The sequence below is a fragment of the Rattus norvegicus genome, chromosome 19, assembly GCF_036323735.1.
Source record: "Rattus norvegicus strain BN/NHsdMcwi chromosome 19, GRCr8, whole genome shotgun sequence".
NCBI classification, from domain to species: Eukaryota; Metazoa; Chordata; class Mammalia; order Rodentia; family Muridae; genus Rattus; species Rattus norvegicus.
The window spans coordinates 5,802,368-5,827,945 of NC_086037.1; the positions used below are offsets into that span (position 1 = coordinate 5,802,368).

Genomic DNA, 25,578 nt, shown 5'->3' on the forward strand with positions numbered 1-25,578 from the left:
TATGTTTACATTTAGTTATATTCAATCCATTTGATATAACCATCTGGTAATAAATCAACAGTATCCATTTTGTTGTTGTGCACATGTCGCTGTGGTAGTGGCTTGCACTGCAGTTATCTAGGCCATCGCTGCTAATCATTTATTTTGAATTATGTGTGTTTATTTAAATCAATATGCTGCATATATCTCATTCTATTGATTCAGGAACATAGAATTCACTGTATTTCAAGCAGAGAAAAGGGAAGGGCATTCTCAAGAGATAGGTTTGGCCTTTTAGAGCATTAACTTAATATAATGTAGTCTTAATGCTGACCCCTGGACTCTGAAAAGCACTTCTCCAGGTGTTCCTCAAACTCACTGAGAATTAGGCTATTTTATAGCAGTCTTTTTCGAGTTAGTCCACAAGGACAGGACAATTTACAGTTTCATTTTCTTAAGAAAATTATGAACTTATTGTGCACTAAGGTTAAAAGGATAGTTATGATTTTTTTCTTATAACTCTAATGGTGGCTTATGTCCAACAAGTTCTCTGGCTGCTATCAACTACAATGTTAGATAACAAAGACACTCGTAAGCAGCTAGGTTAAGGAATGGGGGAAAAAAACAGAAAAGCAAGCACAATGAAATGAGCCCTAAATTTAGCACTGTTTATTCCCTTCAGAATGTCATGTATTAGATGTAAATTAGATGTAGAATTAACATACATAATAACAATGACACGGAAAAAGGAAGGGTATAACAAATTGTCATAAACAATTAATGCTTTGCCAACATTCTTGCAATGCACATAAAATGTTTGGCCTTATAAAACATTCTACAAGAGATAAATCTATCATGTATCATTCTATCTATTATCTATCTATCATCTATCTATCTATCTTTCTTTCTATCTATCTGCATTATATTTAGCATTTTTTCTAGGATATTAATACACTTATTTTCAAATTATAATGAGCAAATGAAGTCATGAAAACCATTTGATGAGAAGGAAAATTGATACAAGATGTTTTATGGCTTTCCCTGGAAAGGAAGAAAAAAATTGTTCATTCTTCATAGAAAACTCAGATTCACCAAAAACAACACAAACCTAACAAACGTACAAAGAGCTTACTAAACAAGTGAGTTTGTTGAGATTCCTTGTGGAAGAATTAATGAGGGTATGCTGATAAGAACGTGGATGGGTAAAGGCAACACCCTCCCTAAAGAGCCCACCACAGACTGAATTAGGTGGACGCCAAGATGCTACATCTTGAAACCTCTTGAATGGCTGGCAGGCAGTAGTTGGACCGAGAGAATCTCTTTAGCAAATGTCTCTGCTTGTGCAACCTTGAGGGAAGATCCTGTAGCTTTTAGAATTCACAGAACTTTCTAAGTCCAACTCACTTCTCTGAAACTGGACTGCCTCCTCCGAGAAAGGAATGTTCCAATGTGGAGGAAACAGCTGCACAAAAGTGGGGGTATTATGAAAAAAAAAAAACTGATGTGAAAAGTGTTAGAAAATTGAAGCACAATATGAAATTCAAACATCCCTACACAGAAGCATGTAAACACTTGCATTGCTATAAATAGGCTGCTATAAATTTGTCTACTAGACAAATTGTCAGGCCGGATTTTATAAAGAAAGCAATACGTAAGCCTCGGTTCTATGCAGAGATGGATGTTAAGTAAAAGTACACTTAAAGTCTAAACGGAACACAAAACATAGACTAATTCAGACAAACAGGAAAAAGTAGTACAACAGTCAACGGGGGAGAAAGAAATATTGCTATAACTCAAGGAGAAGTTTCATAACAACAAAGGACTGAACTCACTGATGCAGAACAATGCTATTGATATTGCGTTCACCTACAAATGGATTCCCCATACACAGAATTAAGAATTGGCAGAAACAAAGAGAGCAACAAGAAAATTCAAATTTTAGATGAATCTAGGAACACTTCCGAAAGATGTTGATAAATATACTGATAGAGAATATTAAAACACCAAAATTATGATATTTACTCAGTTACATGGCACTAAAGTATGGAAAGAACTCAGGAAAGTGGGACTGGGAAAGGGGAGCAGCTTTCATAAGGTAAATAAATAAAATAATAAAGATAAAGAATCACTACACACACACACACACACACACACACACACACACACAAGCACCCCTCCCTCCTCTCCCTATCTCTGACAGGGTGTTCCCTACCAGCTCACCCCACCTCACCCCCATCAGCATCCCTCTTCCCTGGAGCATCAAGTTTCCACAGGGTTAAGCACCTCCTCTCCCACTGAGGCCTTATGAGGCAGTTCTCTGCTGCAAATATGCCGGGGCCACGAATCAGCCCGTGTATGGTCTTTGGCATTGGCTTAGTCTCTGGGAGTTCTGAAAGGTCCGGAATAGGTGACACTGTTGTTCTTCCTATGGGATTGGAATCCCCTTAAGCTCCTTTAGTCCTTCCTCTAACTCATGTTGGTCCCCGACTCAATCCAATGGTTGACTGTAAGTAACTGCATTTGTCTCAGTCAGTTGCTGGGAGAGCCTCTCAGAGGACAGGCAGGCCAAGCTCCTGTCTGCTCGCACAAAACGCTTTCAGTAATCGTGTCGGGATTCGGTGTGCATGCATGGGAAGGATCCCAAGTTCGGCTGGTCCCTGGGCGGCCTTTCTTTCAGACTGCTCCATTTTCGCCCCTGAATTTCGTTTAGACAGGAAGAAATTTGGGGTTAACAATTTTGGAGATGGGTGGGAGGCCTCCTGCCTCAAGTGGACATTGTGCCTTATGTCACCCATACCGAGTCCTGGTAGCCTGACACATTCCAGGTCTCTGTGACTTTCTCAAAGTTCCCTGTTTCCTAACCCCCACTGCTGCATATTTTGATTCATTCTCCTGGCCCTCTGGACATCCCTCCTTTTTCTCCCCATTCATGATCCTGTTCCTCCTTTTATCCTACCTCCTCCCCTCTCCTGCCCAGTTTCCCCCTGATCACTTTGTTCCCCTCTAAGTGGGTTTCAGGTATCCACACTTGACCCTTCCTTCTTGTTAAGCTTCCTATGTCCTAGAAGTTGTATCGTGGATATTCTGAATTTTTTGACTAATAGCCACTTATCAGTGAGTACATACCATGCATGTCCTTTTGGGACAATTCTTAACACGAGTATCTAAAACATTTTACTCAAAATACTTCTAAAAAGGTCTATGTATCCTGTTCCAACACATGGAGAGACACTTTCGTAACATAGACAAATTAAATTGCAAAATGCTATTTTTCAGTTTTGGAAATTAAGCTTTCAACTTTTGACTAGCCTTGGGAAAACAGAATAAAATACAGAAGTAAATTAAGATGTTTAAAATTAAAAGATAACAATGGGGGGAGGATGGGGAGGGGAACACCCATAAGGAAGGGGAGGGGGGAGGGGGATGTTTGCCCAGAAACCTGGAAAGGGAATAACACTCGAAATGTATATAAGAACTACTCAAGTTAATAAAAAAAATTAAATGATAACAAAACGATGATACGACAAACCACTTGGGATGCAAAAACGCATCATCTGATGGAAAAGGACCTTTTTTTGTGTCATATCATGGAAGGAAATGTCGTGGAAGTCAAATGCCTAAAGGTCTATTTCACAGAGGCTGAAAATAAACAGAGGGAAATACAGTAGGAATGTAAAAATAAATATGATAGGAAATAATGAAGTGAGAGACAAAAACACAATTCTGAAATTTACGTTGGCTTTTGTGAATGATGACATTTGTGCATAATGTAAATAAAACCTTTTCAGAAAAATGTAAATGGTATGCGTTCTTAATAGTATATGTTAAATAGCATGTAAATGATATGTGTAGATAGTGAAATTCAAGTGCGCTGCAACCGTAACACCCAAACACCCATGGTGCAGTCTATATTCATTTAGAATAATTCCATCGAGATCATGAATGCAAATAACTTTCCAAATGATCGTGGTATAGGGCAAGCTTAAAAAACATGACTTTTGCAGTTTTGAATGAGAAAAATTTAAAGCATATATATATATATATATATATGAAAATCAAAAGAAGGAATATTTCTATCCTATACATTATACCAGTCTAGTCTTTATCCTAAAGCTATATACAAACCATGACAGGATGTAAAATCAACAGCCTTTATTTAATATGTAGAATTGTAGCACATCATCAAATCAAATCATAATCACTAATATCCAAAAGTAATACTTCACTCAAAAACTATGAGTTTAAGTTATAAAATAAAACAAAAACCTTAATGGAACAAAATAAATATTCATGAAACAAAGGAAAGGAGATAAACAATTTCAGTAGATACACAGAAAGATTCATACTCAATCTAGCTCAAGATAACAGTGGCATACAACAAAGGAAAGAAAACCTAATCTGATAAATTGCTGCCACGAAAATCACAGGTAATAAACATCAAGCAAAATCGTGAAATATTGAAATCTTTCTAAGACTCATGGAAAGGAAGTTTAATGAGCCCATCAATTTGGATGAGAAGAATATCGTCAGTGCCCACATAAAACATGATTGAGTGCATTAGAAAGAAGCAATCTATTATAATAATGACATTTGCAAGATTTTTACTTGTTATAAAAATAATTTTATTTGCTACCAACATTCAAAAACAAGGATGCTACTTATAATAGCCAAACAAAAATAAATCAAAGTTTAAAAATTCGGTTATATCATAAATTCAAAAGCATGCCATCAAAACAGAAAAGATGAGCCTACTTACATAAAACCAAGATCATCTAGGTTTCGAATGGTTGTTTGAAACCATCAATTTAATAGAAGGTAAATAAATCTCAATGTGGTACATATGCAATTAAAATGTTGATTGTTTTTATAAATAATGAAAATATGAGTTTTGAATATTCTAAGCCATTTCAATTCTATTAAATTTTATTTATAGGTTTTAAACTGTACTAAAATTTTGGTCACTTTTTATGTAAGTGATAAATATAAAACTCAATTCCTCTTTCCTGGTATGTTTAATTTCTCCTTCCTATGTTCCAATGCTTTACATGAGGCTAGTTAACAAGGGCAAATTTTTTTTAATTTATTACTCAGATTCATATTATAGTCAATGGTGGAGATGTCTTTACGGGAACTTAGAGCTTCTTATGTCTGAGTAGTCAAGAGAAAAGAAAAGGAGAGGTTGTGATTTCCTCGCTGAGTTTGCTTTCTCGTTTGGTTCATATAATTCAGTCCAGATTCTTAGCCCACAGGACGGTGCAGCCCACATCTACGGAGGGTTTATTTCCCTCAATCAAAACTTCTCTAATTGCCATATCCAGAGATGACAGTCCAGGTGACTGAAGACTGAACATCTTTAATATCTGAAAAGATATTAAAAGCATATGTACATTTAGGGCAAAATAGGGAAGAAAATGTTTATGAAAACAAGTAAGAGTCAGAAAAAAAATAGAAGTATCTTGATTGCCATACTCTTCAGGATACATATTTTAGATTTGCTGATTCCTGCCTTGAGTCAGTTTGAGCAAGCTGATAGTATACACAATACTCTTTTTGGCATACTGGCTGCTTAGGACTTGAAAGGTTATGATAATTTGTATAAACCAATTTCATCTATGTTTACATCTTGCTATAAAATATATTTATATCCTGTATGTACTGGGCTTTCTTATATATCCATCCTCTGCCTCTCTTTCTTTCTAACTTTCATTGGTATTCGAATTCTTTGTATAAAAATCAAAGAAATGACATATGACACATCATTCAATGCCTATTATGTCATTTCTGGAATTCATCATCTTCCTAATAAAGTGAGTGCATTTGCTTGTGCTAGCATGGTTTAGAAGCATTTTTGAAAACATGGAACTGAATGAGGCTTTAAAGCAAATGTTAGAAAACTGTCCATTAATTTTCTGAAACTTTTAGCTCCCCACCATTATCATTCCAATGTCTAAAAAAAGGAAAAAAGAAATAGAATTGCACTGAAAACTATCAATTATTTATTTTCACTAAACTTAAAAATGAAGGAAACATAAAATTTTGTGGTTAAAAATTAATGAAATTTATTTTGCATAGTAGATATAGAGATGTTTACTCAGGAGCCTCAGAAGTTATGAAATTAAAAATAGATTGTAAGAAACCCGACACCACTTTGTTTTCTTTCCTTTTGTACTACAGAGAAATAAGGAGTGTGTAAGTTACATACAGGCATATATATACTTAAGATTGTTAGAGGACTTGAAACTTTTGATTAACAAATTCAACAATAGAATTGAGGGACATTCAATCCGTATAAAGTAAACAAACAACAACAGCATGCATATATACATATTCATACCACAAAAGACATCTGTGTTCACATAATATACAATAATAAAAGCAGATTTATAAATATGTTTAATTAATTAAAAGTAGGTAATGTTATGAAATGCACAGGGAAAGGAAATAAATGAGCAGCATATTTTATGTTCATTACTAACAATTTGTCTAAAATTCCTTTCATTGCATTTTCATTTACAGTGTAAGTTTTAAAGATCTTGATAGTGTTCATTAGTTAACTGATTCTAACCAAGTTCTTGAACTCTGAGTAGCAACTGTGGGATGATAAGCCACCTTTGTTATTTAGAAATGATTATAGCACCCGTGGGCAAACGTATTTTTTTCATTACTTTTATTTTTTTACATTTTAGTTATTGCTTTCCTCCTAGTCAGCCCTGCCACAGTTCCTTATCTCATTATTCCTTCCTCCTGTCTCCAAGAGAAAGTCCCACTGCCCCCCCCCCCTCACCAGACCTCCTCACTCCCTGGGGCCTCAAGTCTCTCCAGGGGTAGGCATTATCTTCTCTCACCTCACCGGGGTCAGGCAGTCCTCAGCTGCGTATGTGTTGGGGGCTTCAGACCAGCTGCCTGATTGGTCCTGATTGGTTATTGGCTGTCTGAGAGATCTCAGGTGTCCCAGTTGGTTGAGACTGCTAGTCTTCTTGTGGGGTTGACCTCCTCCTCAGCTTCTTCCAACCTTCCCCTAATTCAACCACAGGGTTCCCTGACTTCTGTCCATTGGTTGGGTGTAAGTATCTTCATCTGTCAGAGTTAATTGCTTCTTGGCTCTCCCAGAGGACAACCATTCTAGGCTCCTATCTGTGAAGATACCATTGCATCAGTGTGCTTGGAGCCTTTTTTTCAGATGGATCCCAAGTTGGGTCTGTAGTTGGACCACCTTCCCTTAAGTCTCTTCTCCCTTTTCCCTGTCCCTGCAGTTCTTTTAGACAGGAATAATTCTGTGTCAGAATTTTGGCTCTGGGTGTCAACCCCATCCCTCCACTTGACGCCCTGTCTTTCTACTGGAGTTAGATTCTACAACTTCCCTCTCCCCACTGTAGGGCATTTACTTCATCTAGGGTTCTTCCCTTTAAGTCCTGAGAATGTCTCACCTCCCAGGTCTCCAGTGTATTCTAGATGCCCCCCAAATATATGTCTAAATGTCTGCCTTTAATCACTAGAGTAAGTGCAGCTCTGAAATTGTTTTCAAAGATCTCTCCATTTCCAGAACTTTTGTTTTAAACTTCCTAAATTGCCTTCTTTTCCATCGCGTATTCTTATCACATCTTCTTTTGTGGTTTCCATGTCTACTGGCATCCATTTCTCTTTCATGAGTTATTATTTCGCACCGTCTCTTTAAGTACAATTTATGGTTCATGATTTCTCCTTCTAGACAGATCAAGAATTTCTTTAGGCCACACTAGCATTTCTAAACTGGTCAAATCACGCTTGTCTTCTTAATAGGCTACAAAGGCAAATATGTTTGTTGCAGTCAATGCCTGCAAACATATAAGCTCATTGAACCAGTTAGAAGCAAATTCTTAAGTAACTCACACTTGGCAATATTCCCTTACCTTTGCTGATAAAAATGAAAGACTGATGGTCAATTTATGAGGAGGCTATGTGACAGAGAGGTGACAGAAAGTCATTACACCTTTAGCAGTAGACCTCAGGAAGCTGTTTAGATAAAGTACTTTTTCAGTCTTTGCTTCTATACTCCTTATTTTAAAAATTAGCCTGACTTTCGTGGCCATTTGGAGATGGTCTTTTCCTTCTAGACCTCTTTGTCCTATCTCTTGTGTATAGAAAATGAATATTTAATGAATGATAATCAAGATTCTAATTATAATATCTTTATATTTAATGTTTATGTATCAGATGAAAGGCAAACATTATGGGGCCAGAAACAGAGGGCATGAATAATTTCCTCAGAAGTGTATCTAATTAATTTATTACTCTATAATATTTTTAAAATTTGAACTGTTATCAGTTCCCTAATTTGGATAAAAATGACTCTTTAGTACTTAAGTGAGAAATTTGTGCTGAAAATCTTAAGTTGTAATTTAAATCATGTGCATCCATCTATTATGGATAAAAGTAACATTTGGGGAATGTTTAGGGAAGATGAACCAATCATTTCATGTTTGTTTGTTTTACTGACTATTTTTTTCAGTATGGTTTCTGATGATTTTAAATCATAAAGTCTAATATAGAAAATTCATTCCATATACAGTAGTTGAAACAACAACACTTCTTGATTTGGTCACAAATTTTCTACTCTTGGGCCCTACTACTAGTCTGAGGGAGAGAATGAACTCTATGTATTATTTTCATGTGCTTCAGACTCCAAATAGGAGAGACCACTTACCTCTTTAAAACAAGACTAATATTAGATGATTATTTAAAGGAATTAAAAAGCCATTCCCTAAATGAATAATTAGTAGGTCTAAGGGAATAATAAATAAACCAACATGATATGAACCTGTTAAATATCACATATTTGCCTTGGCTATGGCAATACACATATAATGCTATATTGAATATATAAACAGAACAATGAAGAATAAGTAAATAAATAACAAAATTATGTTAAGAAAATTCTCACAAAACAATTATGTTTAATTTAAATGACCTAAAGGCATATTGTATGGTGATTTGAAGAATTAATTCAAAGTATATACAATTAAATTAATTTTACCTGACTGATTCTATGATAGAAGTGGAGTATAAATACAATTATAGAGTATTAATGTCACTCTAATTTATCACAAATATCCTAGCTTTAGGAAAGAGACTATGTATTAGATTGAATGGTGAAAATTATAACGGCATGTTTAGAACCCAACTTGGAAGCCTGTCACTACCACATCAGAAATAAGATTCCGTTCACATGTTATGACTTTAGCACATAGGAGGAGCTCATCCTGAATTTCTTCACTGTGCCTTAAATGTATCCACAAGTGTGCACACACTAGAACTGACAGACAACATGTCAATGCCTTGACATAGTTTAGCACTACTTGTGAGTTCAATAGGCAGAAGGAATCTGAGACGGAGACAATGATGGTGATTTTAAGATGTTTTCAGAAGGTAATGATTCTAATGGGCCTTGACAGAAAGTATGCTATAAGGAAAACTCCTCTGAAAATGCAGGTGCAGGCACGGGTCAGACTTTGCTGCAGACTAAATGGACTCTGCAAAAACTATCTAATAAGGGGAAATAAATAAGTAACAAAAAGAAAGAAATAGAAATTGTGTCATAAATATTGGACCCGTATTCTCAGTTCAATGGTAGAGTGCCTCCATTCTCCAAGGCCAGTGACTTAGTATTAGTGAAAAAAAATACCTTAGTCTCTTTAAAAGAAATGTCACATTAATTTTTTCCTAGAAGGACCAAAAAATCAACCGAGTAAACAAAGGAAGGCATTCAGTAGTTGAAACGGAACTTAGTTTAACTGAAATTTCCATTCATTTCTTCAAGACAGATGAGGCTACCATCTGTGTCCACTGCATTAATGTCACTGTATGTGCAGTTGAAATGGTTTTCCTCTTCCTTTTCTTCTTTTATAATTTTTTGTACAGAATCAGTTCCTTAAAATACTTAATCAAAAGAAAATTTCTAATGTTAATCAGTGGCAGATAACACACACAAGATGTGTAAGATATTTGTTCTGAACATAGACATAAACACACATATACACATATGGAAAAATTGAAATTATTAACCTCATAATGAATTATCATTTTTAAGTATTTATCTATGCATGTAAGATGTGTCCATAGAACAACAAAGGGGAGAGAGCAACTACCATACTGATATACATGTCAGTGAGTCTGACACCATAGCTTGCCTGATTGTTCCCTGCAAAGGGTCAAGACACTGTGTAAGAATAGGATAGTTTTTTCATGTACCTTCTATAGTCTATAGTGACAGACTTGGAAGTCACTATTTGACCCAGTTTATCTAGTCTTTGGTGACCACTTAGTAATGAATGGCATCATTTGATTAGATTCAAAAATTTCTAATAGACATTTCCTGTAATTATTTATATAAAAGAATTGGATGTAAAATATATTAGAATTATAAAAAACGAATAACCAACAGTACGTTGCTGTTAGGACACATGGAATTAAAATAGAAAATTAATTTATTAAAGGGACTTTTCATTGATAAAACAGAACCATAAAATAATGAATTGAACTTGTGTAGCTTCCAAGAGAGGATTGTAGTTTCCATGTGCAATTCTGTGAATATCAGGGGTTTTGGAATTCATTAAATTGGTTTAGAATTATATCTGGATTCAAACTCGAAACATTGTTCAAACTCAAAATAAATACAACAAACATGGAAACATTTGAGGGCTTGGTAGTAATTAGCTCCAGGAAATACTGTGTGCCCTCCATATTTGGCAATAAAAATGGTTCTGTGAAAGACCAAAACAGAATAAACTTAAATATTAGAGCAGTGTAAAATATATTCTCTAAAGTAACATAATAAACATGATCCCGATGATTCTGGATATCACAAAATACAAAAGCCTGAACAAAATATAAACATGCCTGAATATAGACCACATACTTATGTCACTTTACTTCTATTATATGATTTATGATAATTTCATGAATATTAATTTCCCTGGGAAGAAAATGAGTCAAAATAGCTGCAAAGGAGGCAAAGATGGGGATGGAATAATTGCTGCAAACATCCTTTTTACATCGCAGGAGCTACCCTAAGCTCACGATCAAGTAAAAAAAAAAAAAAAAAACAATAAAAGCCTTTAAGGATATAATCCTTTTGCATTTAAAATGTAACCTTTGCAGAGTTTTGATGACTAGACAAAATATGAAATGTCAGTTTCTTCTCTTAGAGACATGTGGTGTACTGTTTGTAAAATTTGCATTACATTAAAACAAGAGAGCTACATGCTTCCTCTATAAGAGAAGAAATTAGTTCTTCAGACATTAAACAGCAAAATACAAAGGACGAAACTTGGAAGGTGTTTAGTGGCATCATCTTGATTTTCAGAAAGTTGTGTCCCGTAACGTACATGAGCACAATTTTATGGGGCCAGTGTCAGCTCTCCATGCTCAAAGCATTTCTGTATGTAAGAGCATGCTACTCCAATTAAGCTGCATTTACATTTGAAGAGCAAGCTGGGAAGCAATTGTGAATTTGTAGCCTGGTTGGAGTCATTGCTTTTGTAACTTTGAAGTCATTCATATTTTTAAAATGATAAAATACTTGAAGGTTTGAAAGGTTTGTCCTTAATCCATTGTCAAAAACAGAAATTTGTCATATGAGTTGTAGGCCTTTTTGTTCATATTGAAAACCCAAAACATGTTTCTCTCTTTGTTAGCTTATAAATATTCAATGCCACAGAAACACAAATAAATAATTGTCCCTCTTCAACACATTCTGTGTAATTTACAACAGATCAAAGATTACAACACGCTATAGTCAGAATCAAGGTACATTCATTTAACATTCATTTAATACTCATTAAAAGATAAGCAGTGCCTAACCCTGAAATACATTTGAGAAACAACAAAAGTGTGTGTGTATGTTTAGACAAATGTATGAATATACTTTATATTTACTTTAAAGATCATAGGATCATAGATTACAATATTAGATGCTCTACTATGGGAATTGACCTAGAAGCATTAGAAGACTACAATCTTATTTACATGAAAGTAATTGTGAAAATGTCAATAATAAAATAACTGAGTTATTTTAACAAAATACAAAATTTTCAAAGTATATGATTCGTCTTCTCAAATTTTACCCCTTTTCATGCTTGATATAATTCTGCCCTTTCACCTGCTTGATAGGCTTTATCTTAAAAAATACATCGACAAATGAGTGACAGCTCGCACTGGGCACCTTTTTCTCCTTCAGTGAACAGAAAAATCACTGTTGTATACATGGTTTTTATTTACATGATGGGTTTTAAATAAAATACATCTTACTTGATAAGCAAAACCTCTTTCAGCTCATTTACATATGGTCGTTTGTGTGGTAATCTCCAGAAGAACAGTGTTTACAATACTAATTTGTGATTTGTGTTGCTGTTTATTTTACATATATATGTATATCTTTTACATATATATTTTACATACATATATCTATTTTACATATATATATATATATATATATGATGTAGTAAAACACTCTTTTACCTCACAATGTTGAATATAGACACCATAATGGTCTAGTGAAAACGTCCTATTGAAGTGAAGACACAGGACACATAGAGATGAAGCGTTGAGCTACAAGTTCAAATGAAATACCCTGAATTCTGATGTTATCTTTTCCTTCCCATAGGGAACCACAGTCAGATATCGCGAGTGCCTGTTGCTATTAAAGTGCTGGATGTCAATGACAACGCCCCTGAATTCGCGTCCGAATATGAGGCATTTTTATGTGAAAATGGAAAACCCGGCCAAGTAAATATCTCCATGTTGTTAATACTGAATATGTTTGTATACAACTGTTTCCTAGTTAATTAACCTGCATTACTTCCTGATTTTGCATTGGTTGGATTTACAAAGTCACAGGCAGGAAACTCCTCCAAGCGGTAACAGAAGGGAATATTTGTCTTTCTCAGATGTTAATTCTCTTCTAACTTAGGAACCAATTGGCTCAGAAAGTGTGATGATCTGCTCTGCTCTGACCCCAGCCAAATCACTGTCTTAAAATACATCACATATGGGTGATGGCTGGGGACAGTCTTACAGTGCAGAAGGTTGAAATCGCCATCAATTGGCAAGAATCTAAAGAATAGCTCATGGGAAGCATGCATTTTTGTTTTATGTTGAAAAGAAGATTAATGCACAAATGTGGAATGCAAAAAAACACAGTAGTTTATAGAAAGCTCTATGTAGTGGTACTTATGTCTGTACACATATTTGCAAGTTTAGTAAACATAATGTAGACATCAAATTGTTAGATATGCCCCTAAGGCATTTCAATATGTAGAGGTAAGACTCCTAAGGCATAGATGGGGATAATGAAGACAAAAATAAAGGGCAGAAAAATGTATAAAATAGAACAGACAGAAATACACTAAAGATCTAAAGATAGAAGCAGGAAAGAGGGGAGGGAGGGAGGGAGACAGGGCTGGAAGAAGATAGGGTGGGAGGGAGGGAAGGAGAGTCAAGGCTCAGGGTGTGGGGGGGAAGGTAAAATGCAAAACAAAATCTACAGAAACCACTATACTCTGAATGTCAAAATGCAACTAACCTATGTAAAATCACCCAACCACATGTGTAATAGATTTATTTTAACGAGGTGCCGGAGTACTGTATGTTTAAGAAATTTATCATTTTTCAACTTCCTAATTTATTTCTGGATGGTGACATTTTAATTTAAATAAACAGCAGCTGACAGCATGACACTGGAGTTGTTAATCCAACTATTCTTGGGCCTCACGTGGGTGGTAGGAATTAAACTTACTATTTGCCAAGAAGCTTACCTGACAAGAGTCATTTTTTTTTTATCCTAAAGAAAAGAATAGGACTGTAGCTACCTAGTTCTATTCTCTTATTTGATATTACAAAGGAAAAAGAGGTAACCTGCCCATAAAAGAGTGGGTAAAATCTTCTAGACAATTCTTACTAATCCAAATGTTTACTTCCTCTTCCCCTAGTCTACAGAAATGTAAAACAAAACAAAAACAAACAAGCAAGCAACAAGAGCACAAAATACACATTTCGTACACAGCAAAGCTAAAATTCTCATAATAAAAATGCATGGTCTTTAATTAACTAGATGCCGTGTTCTTATCAAAACATTCAGCCTTAATGGTTTTTATTTTCATATTCCAAATCCCAATTAGCCTTGTTTCTAATTTTATAACAGAATTGTCAAGTATGTATCATGACTCTAAGCATCTTGATTCGTGATCCTTCTTGGCAGTGTGTGTATGTGTGTGTGTGCTCTCACACGCTTGTGTATATGTGCATGCACATGTCCACATGTGCAAAGGTCAGTGATATTACTTAGCCAGGTTCCTGAATTAATAGGCAGAGAAAGTTTGATCAAAATGTGGCAGATCGGGTTCAAGGGAATGGTTGCTACATGGAGCAGAAAATTGATAGGATAACAGAGTGGACTACAGATACAAGCTAGGAATTTATGTATCATACAGAATCTGTAAAATGCATTAGGATTTAACTAGAACTTCATTGCTCATGCAGAACTCATCACACAAGTTCAGAGTCAATGGCATTGACACTTCACATGTTGGCCTCAATAGTGATATCGACAGGACTGTTGCTTGGATCTCTAAGAATCTGGATTGTTACCCTGTGGAATTTGACTGTTTATAAAGTTAATGATTTTTTTCAGCCATTCTACTTATCTTCAGGAAAAAAAGAAGGAAAGAAAGAAAACAACAAGGAAACGAACAAAAAACAATGCATTGCTTTCTCTCCTATCATATGCAGCATCCAAATAAAATGTTGATTTTTTTTGTTTTATGCTTTTCCAAACTGCAATGAATGGTTTATTGTGTGAACAAATGTCTTTGCTGTGTGTGTTTCACTGCAGTGTGTCCCCTAATGAATGTGCTTTAAGCATGATCACTAGAGTTTTGCATGGGTTTAGGCCATCCAGTTAACTGGGTATGGCATGTCCTACTGTTTGAACAATTCCTTGGATTTTCTGAATCCTTTGTGTCATCCACAACTCATGTAGGATTCTTCTTATAACTCCTACCTAATTGTCTATGATTGATTATCTTAGTTATTTCTTCATTTCCCCCAAATTTTATGTTGTTATACTACATATTATGCAGAAACAGAATTCAAAATATGTATATTTCTTTATATTTTCCTGACTTAAAACTTTAGAAATGTCTATGTAGCCCAGAATGCCTTTGAATTCAGAATGTCACTGGTACTGTCCTCAAACACTTTTTCCATTCTGTCTCAGTCACCTCAGTTGTAGTATTAAAAGCATACACCACAATCTCCAGGTAGAATACGAGTTTAGCTATCTCTCATAATAAGGCACAAATAGATAACTCACTTCGGAAATACAATGTTCATATTCGGGTCCATAATATCATGAAAAGTATTAAAAAAGAAGTAGTACTCAATACATTAATAGATATCTTAGTATTATTCAACAATTAATACTGTTGGAAAATAACCTCAGGAAGATAAAAGTCACACTCGAATGGCTTGTGTTCCTGCAAGATACACATTTCTGGAGAAACTTCTTCAAGAAACAGTTTATCAGAGACGTGGCACCTGGAAATCTTTAACAATGGTCCAGTACTAGCTCTTAAAGAGAGCATAAAAGGTCTGGACTGCAAGGGCATATGCAAAACAATTCTAAAAGCCCTCACAAAAGGGCTCCAATGTCAATATAGAGGTAGAGAATCTATTGCAACATATCCCTTTCAACAGAATTCGATTTATCAAACACATCCAGAACCACCTAAGAGAAGACAGAGAGAGGCTCCTTCACTTGTCTAGGCAATCAGCACTAGTCTGTAATGTATCACATTAAAAGAGGTATACTATGTTTTTGCAGGAAAACAGTGAAACACACCTGTTTCTGTGACCTTCTTAAAATTATGAAGCAAAAGGTGGCATTCATAAAAAATGGTTCTCTCAAGAGAGCTATAATCACTGTCAGAGAGAGGCAGAAGTCACTATCCTTCACAAAAAAAAAAAAAAAAATCAACCAGAATACTTTTTTATCTTAGAACATTTTAAATGATCCTGCTAAATCACTAAGCATTAATGCAGTATTTCTGAATGCTATTTATTCTGTTCAAACACCATGTCTGATAGATATAGGTAAGTTGTCTTATATAAAAAGGGGTACCGCTAGAGATTTAAGTCAATCAAAATGTGATACAGTCATTACCAAGCAATTGGTTCTTAATGCCATGGGAAGCATAGAAAAGATCTCTTCGCTTAAGTCTGACTAGTGCCCCAGGTAAACTCGGAATATGCATCACACTAAAAAATATTTAATAGTTCACACTTGGGATTGAGAAGGTCTTAGTTTGTTCTGATTTGTTTTGGTCAGTAAGTTTTCGATGACCATCATCTATAACCCAGAGTTTGGCTAAGCATGAGAAATGTGGAATGCAATAGAGAAGAATCAGAACTATCATCAGAGAATTTTCCTCCATTTAATTTAGAATTTATAGATTTTCAAGAAATTCTTTCACACATCTAGCACACAAGTTAAATGGACCTGAGGAGGTAATGATACATCATGAAAATTCTTTAGAGTCCGGATAAGTTCCACAGGGACAGAAACCATTTGTCTGAGGAGTCAGTTGGGGATAAAGCAGAGCCTATTGGAAGACCATGTGAATCCAGTCAGCAGGTGAAAGAACAGGTAAAAAGTGTGCAACACCAGTGTCTTCGTTCAGTGTACTTATCATTCCTACACTCAGAACCAATCATGGGAAAGCAAGGTAGACAATTGCCCACACTTGGCTAGAGAGCTTTGCAGAACTCTGTTCTGCATCATATTTCTTAAGTAGGACTTGGTGGGATTTTATATCAGGTAGTAATGTCTTACACACTGTAGAAACATGAATAAAGACTTACTTCTAAGACTTTTTCTCTGCCCAGGGACTAAATATTTATTCATTTTTGGCATGAGTCAAGCTTTCTTTTTAGTATGCAAAAACTTAGATGACAGGTTGCTTAAGCCTTTCTTTCCTTTATCAAACAGCCTATCTTGTTTCTATAAATGAATGTAATGGGTTATAATTTGAGTTTCGTCAACATCTGTACTAACAGAGACCTGCCATTTAGACTGAAGTCATTGTGCCTGGCTTATAATAAGAATATACCAAAATAAGAAGAGTTTAGCTCACCTTCATGAATTTCACGTATCTCTAGCAAAATTGTGGCCATATGCCATTTACTTATTATAGAAATATCATAGCTCACCAAAACATCCTCACCCACACATCTGAGTAATATATAACGTAGTTGCCATATAAGGAATAGTAACACAATTTAAGACTTATGCTTCCGATTGATTTCATTCAGCAATGAGACATATTTCAAAGTGAATTTATTACTATGGAAACACTTGCTTTACTCTCAGACAGACAGTACACATGTTAACTTCTTTGGATGGAAATTTGTCCATTTATGTATTGGACACTAATTATCATGCATCTATGGTGTCCTAATTATTATAACATCAACTGGGAACACAACATGAAAGTGTAGAAGCATTCTTGTAAAGTCCAATGAAGGACATATGGCAAACAATAGAATAGCTGAATCACATCACTTAAGATATGTCATTTAGAACGAAACAAAGGTTGAAACAGATAACAGAGGTGAAGAGCAAAATAGCAGTGATCTAAAGTATTGTCTGGCGCTTTGTTTTCTGTTGTTTTGTTTTTCTTTCTTTTTTAAAAAAATTTTAATAAATATATTTCTTTTCTTACATTTCAAACGTTATTCCCCTTCCTGGTTTCCTGTCCATAAACCCCATTCCCTCCCCTCCCCCTCTCCCATACGGGTATTCCCCCTATACATCCCCCTTATTGCCCCCATATTCCCCTGCACTGGGGGTCCAACCTTGGCAGGACCAAGGGCTTCCCCTTCTACTGGTGCCCCAACAAGGCCATTCTCTGCTACATATGCAGTTGGAGCCCTGGGTCAGTCCATGTATAGTCTTTTGGTAGTGGTTTAGTCCCTGGAAACTCTGGTTGGTTGGCGTTGTTGTTTTTATGGGGTTGCAATGACAAAGAACTATACATGAAAAGCAGCTTCTAGTCAGCACCTTACGCTGGAACACAATTTGCAGCAAAAGCGCTTGAAATTGAGGATGCCTCGGCCTGAGAAATAGGAAGCAAGGACTAGATTATAAAAACGTTCTATGTCTGAACAGAATGTGTACCAGTGTTGTGAGGCCAAGCACATACTGTATAATATGAAGGGCCTTTATGAGGCTGGAACGGCAGAGCACACGGGTTAAGCCTTTTCTCTCAGGTGGAGACAGAGGCAACCGAATCTTTGCCATATGTAAAACATGACACATAGAATCATAGACGTAGATGTAGATAGTTGAGGAATTTGGCACATGCAGCCATTACACAGCTATGGAAGCCAAGGATGAAGAAGATTCTCGGGTTTTCTTTGTTTTTGCTTGAGAAAGGATCTCAGAAGAGTTAATTGATTGACCTGGAATAAGATATTTCAGAGGAGGCTGGTCTGGAACTCACAGACTTCCACCTGCCTCTCTGTTGGGCTTGGAGGCATACACTACCACAAAAAATCATGGTGTCAGACCTCTGTGCTTTCTAGGGATTTATTGTACTTCCCAAACAAGAAGAATTTTGAAATTTTGTGAGTAAATTAAAAACAATGGGAACAATAAGATTCTGACGATAAGTGAGAGACATGACCAAAGGAGCAAACATATATCAAACTCCTGAGGCATAAATAATTTACTTTACTTAAATGCATTCTACAAAACCTTGGATAAAAAGAAGGAAATCTAAATATGAGAGGTAAAGATAATCAGTGTTTATCAAAGAATAAGTTTACAACATTGTTCATTTCTTTTCAGTTTCTGAGAGATTTTCATACACACACACACACACACACACACACAAAACAAAAAGTAAAATGAGGGTGTTTTAGTAGCACTGATGAAGTTGGGATAGGGGATTTTATTTTAACTTGTCCTTCAGAAACCACCTCTCTCTTTTTTGATCTATCTGTCTACACAAGTGGAAAGCAGGAATGATTTAAACCAGAAGAACTTGATGACCTCAACAGAAAATGAGAAATACTCCTTTTTAATTGATTTTAGTAGAGTAAAAAGGTGATTAGTTAATGGAATTCATAAAACCATATTTGGATAAGCTACATGCAGAAAAACTTTTTAGGAGGGTTATTAATAGGAATATGGATTATAGAACACAATTTTGAGAGCAAGAAAAGAATATGTGATAAAATATAATTTAAGATTATGGAATAGAACAATCCAAATGTCAGCCTTAAGACATCTATCAAAGTTGTGACTCACTATTAAGGAATACACACACACACACACACACACACACACACACACACACACACATATATAATGTATAAATAAATATTTATTATGTATATATATATATGTGTGTATGTATATATGATTTTTAGTTTTGACTTGAAGTTTCATATAGCCTGTGTCACCTTGAGACTTGTTATGAGTCTGCGCATGGCCTTGAATTACAGATAATCCTGCCTCTACCTTCCATATTTGTAGCTATATACTCAAAAGTTCAATATAGTTTTTTTTGTAATTAACTGTCAGTAGATGTCAAACACCTCTCACTTAAAAATCCAAGATCAAAACTTCTGCAAAAATCCAAAAGTCTTATGTTCAGTTATGGCATATTGAGTGGAAATTTTTACATCTGACCTTTCACCTAAGGTCTGCTGTATGGTTTTTAAACTTATTCACTACTCAGTAGGTGTTTAAGTAAAAAGGGTTAGGTAATCACAGGTATGTTTGTTTTACTTTTTCCCTAAAATAGGGAAAAGATTATGGTTTTAAAGAAGGAATACTGGCTCTGCATACTAATAGAATTTGAGCATAGACTTTCTACTAAGGACATACCTTGTATTTAAAATGGAACCAGAGGTATTGGAAAGATGGAGAAAGCAGTGGCTACATTTCTATAGCTTTCAAGTGTTAAGCTACAACATCTACAACATCTTCCTACAGATGACAAAAAAAATCAAACTTGTAAAGTAGCATAGTAATCTGGGGTGTGGTGTTGGTGGTGAAGGTGGTGGTGGTGGTGGTGGTGGTGGTGGTGGTGGTGGTGGTGTGTGTGTGTGTGTGTGTGTGTGTGAGAGAGAGAGAGAGAGAGAGAGAGAGAGAGAGAGAGAGAGTGCGTGTGCATGTGCATCTGTGTTTGTATATTTTGTGTATATTCCTCAATAAGGTCAGGAAACACTGAATTAAACAAGTTCAAGAGCAATAAATTAAAAACATTTGTAAGTTTCTATCAAAATGACATAGATAAAATAAATGACTCAGGAGATCCATGTTGAAGGCATTACCTTTTTGAAGAATAAACAGTCAGTTCAGCTTAGGAACTATGGTTAGCCAGTACAAGCAGGCGCTAGCATATAAAACTGTCTGGTAATAAGTTGGTTGTAAAGGCGATCGTGACTTCAAGCCAAAGAAGACAACTGGTGTTTACCTTTAAATGAAAGCTAACTATTTCAGGATCTATACATTTTTATAACAGATGGAATGGTCTGTTTTTAATATTGATCATCTCTGGAGGGCATAAAATATATATAGGGAACATTTTGAGTCAGCATAGCAACACAGGAAACTAAACATAAAAGCAAACTTATCTAAACATTTCATTCAGAAAACAACATTGATACTGTTTTGTGTAAGTGTAATGTCAGTAAAAAGTAGGAAAAGTGAGATGAAAAGCAGAAAGAGTGGTTACTTGTTTCATAGTAGATATGTGGTGTCCTAAATTCCATATACTTATATGTTCCTGTGGCTTTTTCCTTCATGCTGTGCATTCTAAAGAGGCATGTGACATGTTGAGGACAAAGCATGTTTCTAGTTTAAAAAAAAGAAATGATACAAGAAGCCATTTTGAATAGAGGACAAAATAAAATCCTGACTATAACTGAATGGCTTAACAATTTACCCATAAATTCTATTAGTATCTTTTAAATAGACATGACCAGTGTTTATATCTGGACTCTATGAACTAGTTCTGACATAATTGGGTCATTTTCTAGATTAGGTATATTTCATGTAGTATTTACATATCTTCCTTCTTGGTAAATAATAACTATTTTAAGTTTTTTTCATGAAAAATTCTCTAGGAAAATAATTTTCAACTTTTGTTTGATTATGGACAACATAGATGAATTAAAAAACATACTTTATTTTCATTTATGCACATAAATTAGTAAGTTCAAATAATTTTAACTTTTAGTGGGGAAAAGTAAACTAAAGATTGATCATCAGTCATTCATTTCTTCTTCGAAATAAAAAAACACCTACTGTTATAAAAAATAGACATTATTCTTTCAGGAAAATTATTATTTATTTCTTGAATGAAGCTAATACTAATAGAATAAATGGAATTATGAAATTGCCATATTCTGTCATTGTATTTTTTTTCCTTTACTGACTACTGCTTTAGAGTCACCTTCTAGTTAAATAATTGTAGGAGAAGTTAAAATGTAACCAGAGGACATTTTTGAGTGACTGCTTTAGTTGCATATGCCCACTGATCATCATAATATATTCTTCCTAGAGAATATACACATACACAAATATATTACATATATTTATAATATACATATTTATTCCTGATGTTCTGAGGAATATTTTGAAAATTACAGCACATTAGTACCTTCTCTCTGCAGCTTTGATTATCAATATTAATTTGATGGTGAATTTTACCCTTTAGAGTCCTTAGGGTACTATAATACTGTTGAAACAATAAAATGATAATAATGAAGACACATCTTTCACCTACCATTTGTTGTCATATTAGAAGTCTAAACCCAAATTTACTGAAATACATATATAGAAAATGTGAGTCAATGAATTTCAGATCTACCTTGAAAGCTGAAAAGAATGTAGATATGTTTAATGAGACGCGTTAAAAACGAGTCATAAAATTTTTGTTGGTATACTAACAAATCTCCTAAGGTTTACTTTTTAGGAAATTATACACATTAACAAGGATGAGAAAATATGTCTGAAATTACTTACTTGTTCATTTGTCCATTAATTTACTTCTCCAATTTGTGTTATACAGTTACTGGCTATTGCATACCAGAAAAGTTACAATAGAAAAAGAGGGGGGAGAGAGGATTTCACAGACTGTCATGTTTCAAGACCTACAAACAGACTGATGAATAGAAAATACAAGAACTCATGGGAAATTTTCTAATTGGTCACATGACAGTCTTGTTAACAGATCTGATCTTCACAGGGTAAATTATTGCAAAATAAAATTTTAATAAGAATTATAAGAATTCCATGCAAATTTAGAAGGATGTATAATCTAATAATTTATAGAACCAGAATGGTTCTATCATCAGTATTTTTTAGATTCTTTCTTGAAAATGTTCTTTGATGAATCTCAAGAAATATTTGTATGCTTCGAAATTCAATAGTGACCCTGAAATGTATTTCCTTAATAGTATTTCAAATATTCTTTGCTTTTCTTCATTTTTCTTAAACAGAGGTGCATGAATCCTTTGCACTCTCCACTGAAGCTTAATAAATTTCCTAAAAATTACTAAACCTTATCTATCTTAAGTGCATAGTCACTTTACAAATAGAAGGGAAGTTATCTAAACTGAAAGTTAGGTACACATTCTTCATCTGTAATTCTCTGGACATTTTTACAAATTTCCATGAAGGAGATTTTTAATTACTTAAATAGCAACAGAGCTCAGAAGATGCCTCAGTAGAAATTCTGAGATTTGCACATGCCATCTCCTCACTTGCCTCTGTAATAGGACTCTCTCGGGGTTTACTCCCTTGAATACACCTGCAGTTCTTTTCCTTCTACTGTTTAGAATAAGTATTCAGATGTTACTGCATCATTGAAAAATTCAATTTTCTCAATGTATTTTAATGGCACAATGCCCTTCATATGATCTACCAGGATCAACATTTAGAGAAAATGTCCAAGCAATGGTTATCTGCATTAAAAATAAAATGAAATTTTGAATATAGTTTAACCTAAAATGTTAACCACAGCCGACTTAGGGCTATTTGTTAAGTCAATTAGATTCACCATTTTAATTACATCCTTCCCAACACATCATGAGCTTAACATTATTGACTCTTGAAAAATAAACTTTTTCCTACCTAATGATTAAACCCATGAGCACCACTATTTTTTGCCGTGCATTAAAAAAGAAATGGTTTCAGACTTGAACCTGTATCAGAACCACTTAGATTGTGGGACCTTTGTATTGACTTGCCCTGCCCTGACACATTCTGGTTTGACAGTTTGTGGTTAAGATTCAAGGAACTCTATGTCTAATGAGTCCTGGTTGATGTAAGTGATGGAAAAAAGCATGCTTCATTTCCAGTGTGATGTTCAGACAAAAGTTCTGAGACTTGGTATGGTAAGTAGCTATATGCTTTTGTACATGCAAAACAAATTATGAATTGTGTGCATTGTTTTTAATATGATGGATTTACTAATCAAATAACTCTTACATGGGTCATTTCATCAGCACACATGAGCCAACTCAGTCACATTATATATAAGTGATAGGAAATTTATCTATGTATAGCTTTTAAGTACCCTGTTTTATGACTGATCTCCATGCCAGATGATAAAGAAATTGTGTCTTCCACCGTTCCATTCTTCAGATACGCTCACATACACAGTGAATTATTGAACTATGAAGCATAAAGTCTGTGGTGACAAGATTGGGTAAACAGGAGAAAGAATAGCACAAGTGATTCAGTGGAGACCTCTGTCATTCCTCGATTTTATAACATGAGACTCTTACAGAGCTGTCTTTGACTAAAGCGGTCAGTTACTACTTGTCCCTTAAACAGCTATACATTTGTTGGGCTCTAAAGAGTTGTGTTCATTGAACATCTTACCTTGCCCTCTCATTCTAATTGATTTTTGTGCACTCATGAGCCCAGAGATTCTCCATGGTCTTAAATGCCAAAGAATATATACTATGTATTTTGCAACGATAGATATAATTTCTTTCTTTTCAATTCTGGTCAGAGTCAGAAAGCTTCCCTCTTGGAGTAACTGTAATTCTTGAACGATGAAGCATCATGTCTCCAATGCGAAGCAATGTCTTTAAGAAAAACAATAGCAATTATCGTGAATAACATTCCAATTGACATTTCATAAGAGTATTATGTGAATTTTAAATAATATGAATATACCCATGAGAAAACACTGGGTTTAACACATTTTAAGGAAAGTAAGTTTTAGAATTGTCAAACTACTCTCTTAATGAAGAAATACTAAAACTGATTTTAACATGGACAGTTCAATTCAAGAGAAAGCTCTCTTATTTCTTGACTTGACGTTTAAGGATAAACTGTTTGCAACTACTTTATGTCTCAGGGCCACTCAAACTAACTGCAGTTATAACAAGCTCTAGAATGTAGCTAGACACATTGTTACAAAATTTAAACATAATGTAAACATTCATTTTTAACTTTGATGTGTTTCCAAATATATTGTAATGGTAGAAAGCAAAAACTCAACCATAAGGGAGGTCTAAAATCATGGTTCCTCCACTTGTACAAGTCATATGTCACAAGACCATGGCGACCCGTTTACAAAAGACAAAGATTTTTCTTTCCTTTTTTGAAAATCTCAAAGTCCAATAAAGCATTCATATTCAAACATACACAAAATATTTAGGATCATCATCATCTTATACTCAACCCATTATTATTATGGATCATTTCCTTGTATCCACAGTTTTGTTATATCTATTATTATCTTGACTGCCATGATTCATTCATATAGTAATCATATGGTAGCTATTTTCAATAGAAATATAAGCCCTGATATTTTTACACTGTGAGCTCTTGTCCAATGTTTTACATTAAAGTGATAAATATCATGAAATTATAAAGAGAATTAAGATGGGTCTCTGTTATCCTACGAAACAACATGGCATTAAGTTAGTGTTGCTTTTACAAATGAAACTGGCACATTCGGGGTAGGATTCCAAAAGTCTATGTCTGTCTAAACAGTGCAATGCACAGTAGTCATCCCTATAATCTATTCATCTCAGAATAAAATCCTAAGCACTGTTTGTGTATATTATCCACTAGGTTTAAAAACTGCTTTCAATATTGGAAGAGAACATACACAACTTCTCAGAAAGGTTTCTTCCAGGGAGCTTTGTTTGAGGGAAACTCTATCTGCCAACTACTCATACCCTCGTGGGTAAAGAAGAGCTGTGAGGATTCAAGGTTTAAATCATTCCTCCATGATCCTCCAAAAGCGCACTCCAATCCCTGTAACAGTTCCAAATCTCCTTCTAGATGCCCGTAAATATACAAATTGGAAAGCAACCTGTAATTGCACAGTGGAGTTTTCAAATACACTTAACTTTGCTATTTCAAGCCACAGACACCAAAAGGAAACTAAGGTAATGCTCTTAATTTTCATCAATTTATCACAGCTGAGGTTTTAAAGTGATGGATTTTGCTCCATAGCCTTGGCCCAAAGTATCCATGATAATTTTGAAAGCTGAAAATGAGTCTTTGGCCTAAAGTACCAGACCACAAAA

At 34.8% G+C, this 25,578-nt stretch overlaps 1 protein-coding gene across 10 annotated transcripts in view; it reads left to right on the plus strand.

Moving 5' to 3' along the window:
- Cdh8 (cadherin 8) overlaps window positions 1–25,578 on the plus strand; it is a 407,399-nt gene that overhangs the window by 307,816 nt on the left and 74,005 nt on the right. For 7 of the 10 annotated variants that reach the window (XM_017601380.3, XM_017601378.3, XM_017601377.3 and 4 more), the window contains one exon: window positions 12,620–12,741. In XM_017601380.3, the coding sequence (XP_017456869.1) occupies window positions 12,620–12,741 (122 nt within the window). Of the gene's footprint in view, window positions 1–12,619; window positions 12,742–14,493; window positions 14,788–20,217; window positions 25,438–25,578 lie in introns of those variants that run through there. The other 3 variants (XM_039098040.2, XM_039098041.2, XM_063278321.1) reach the window with 3 other exon arrangements.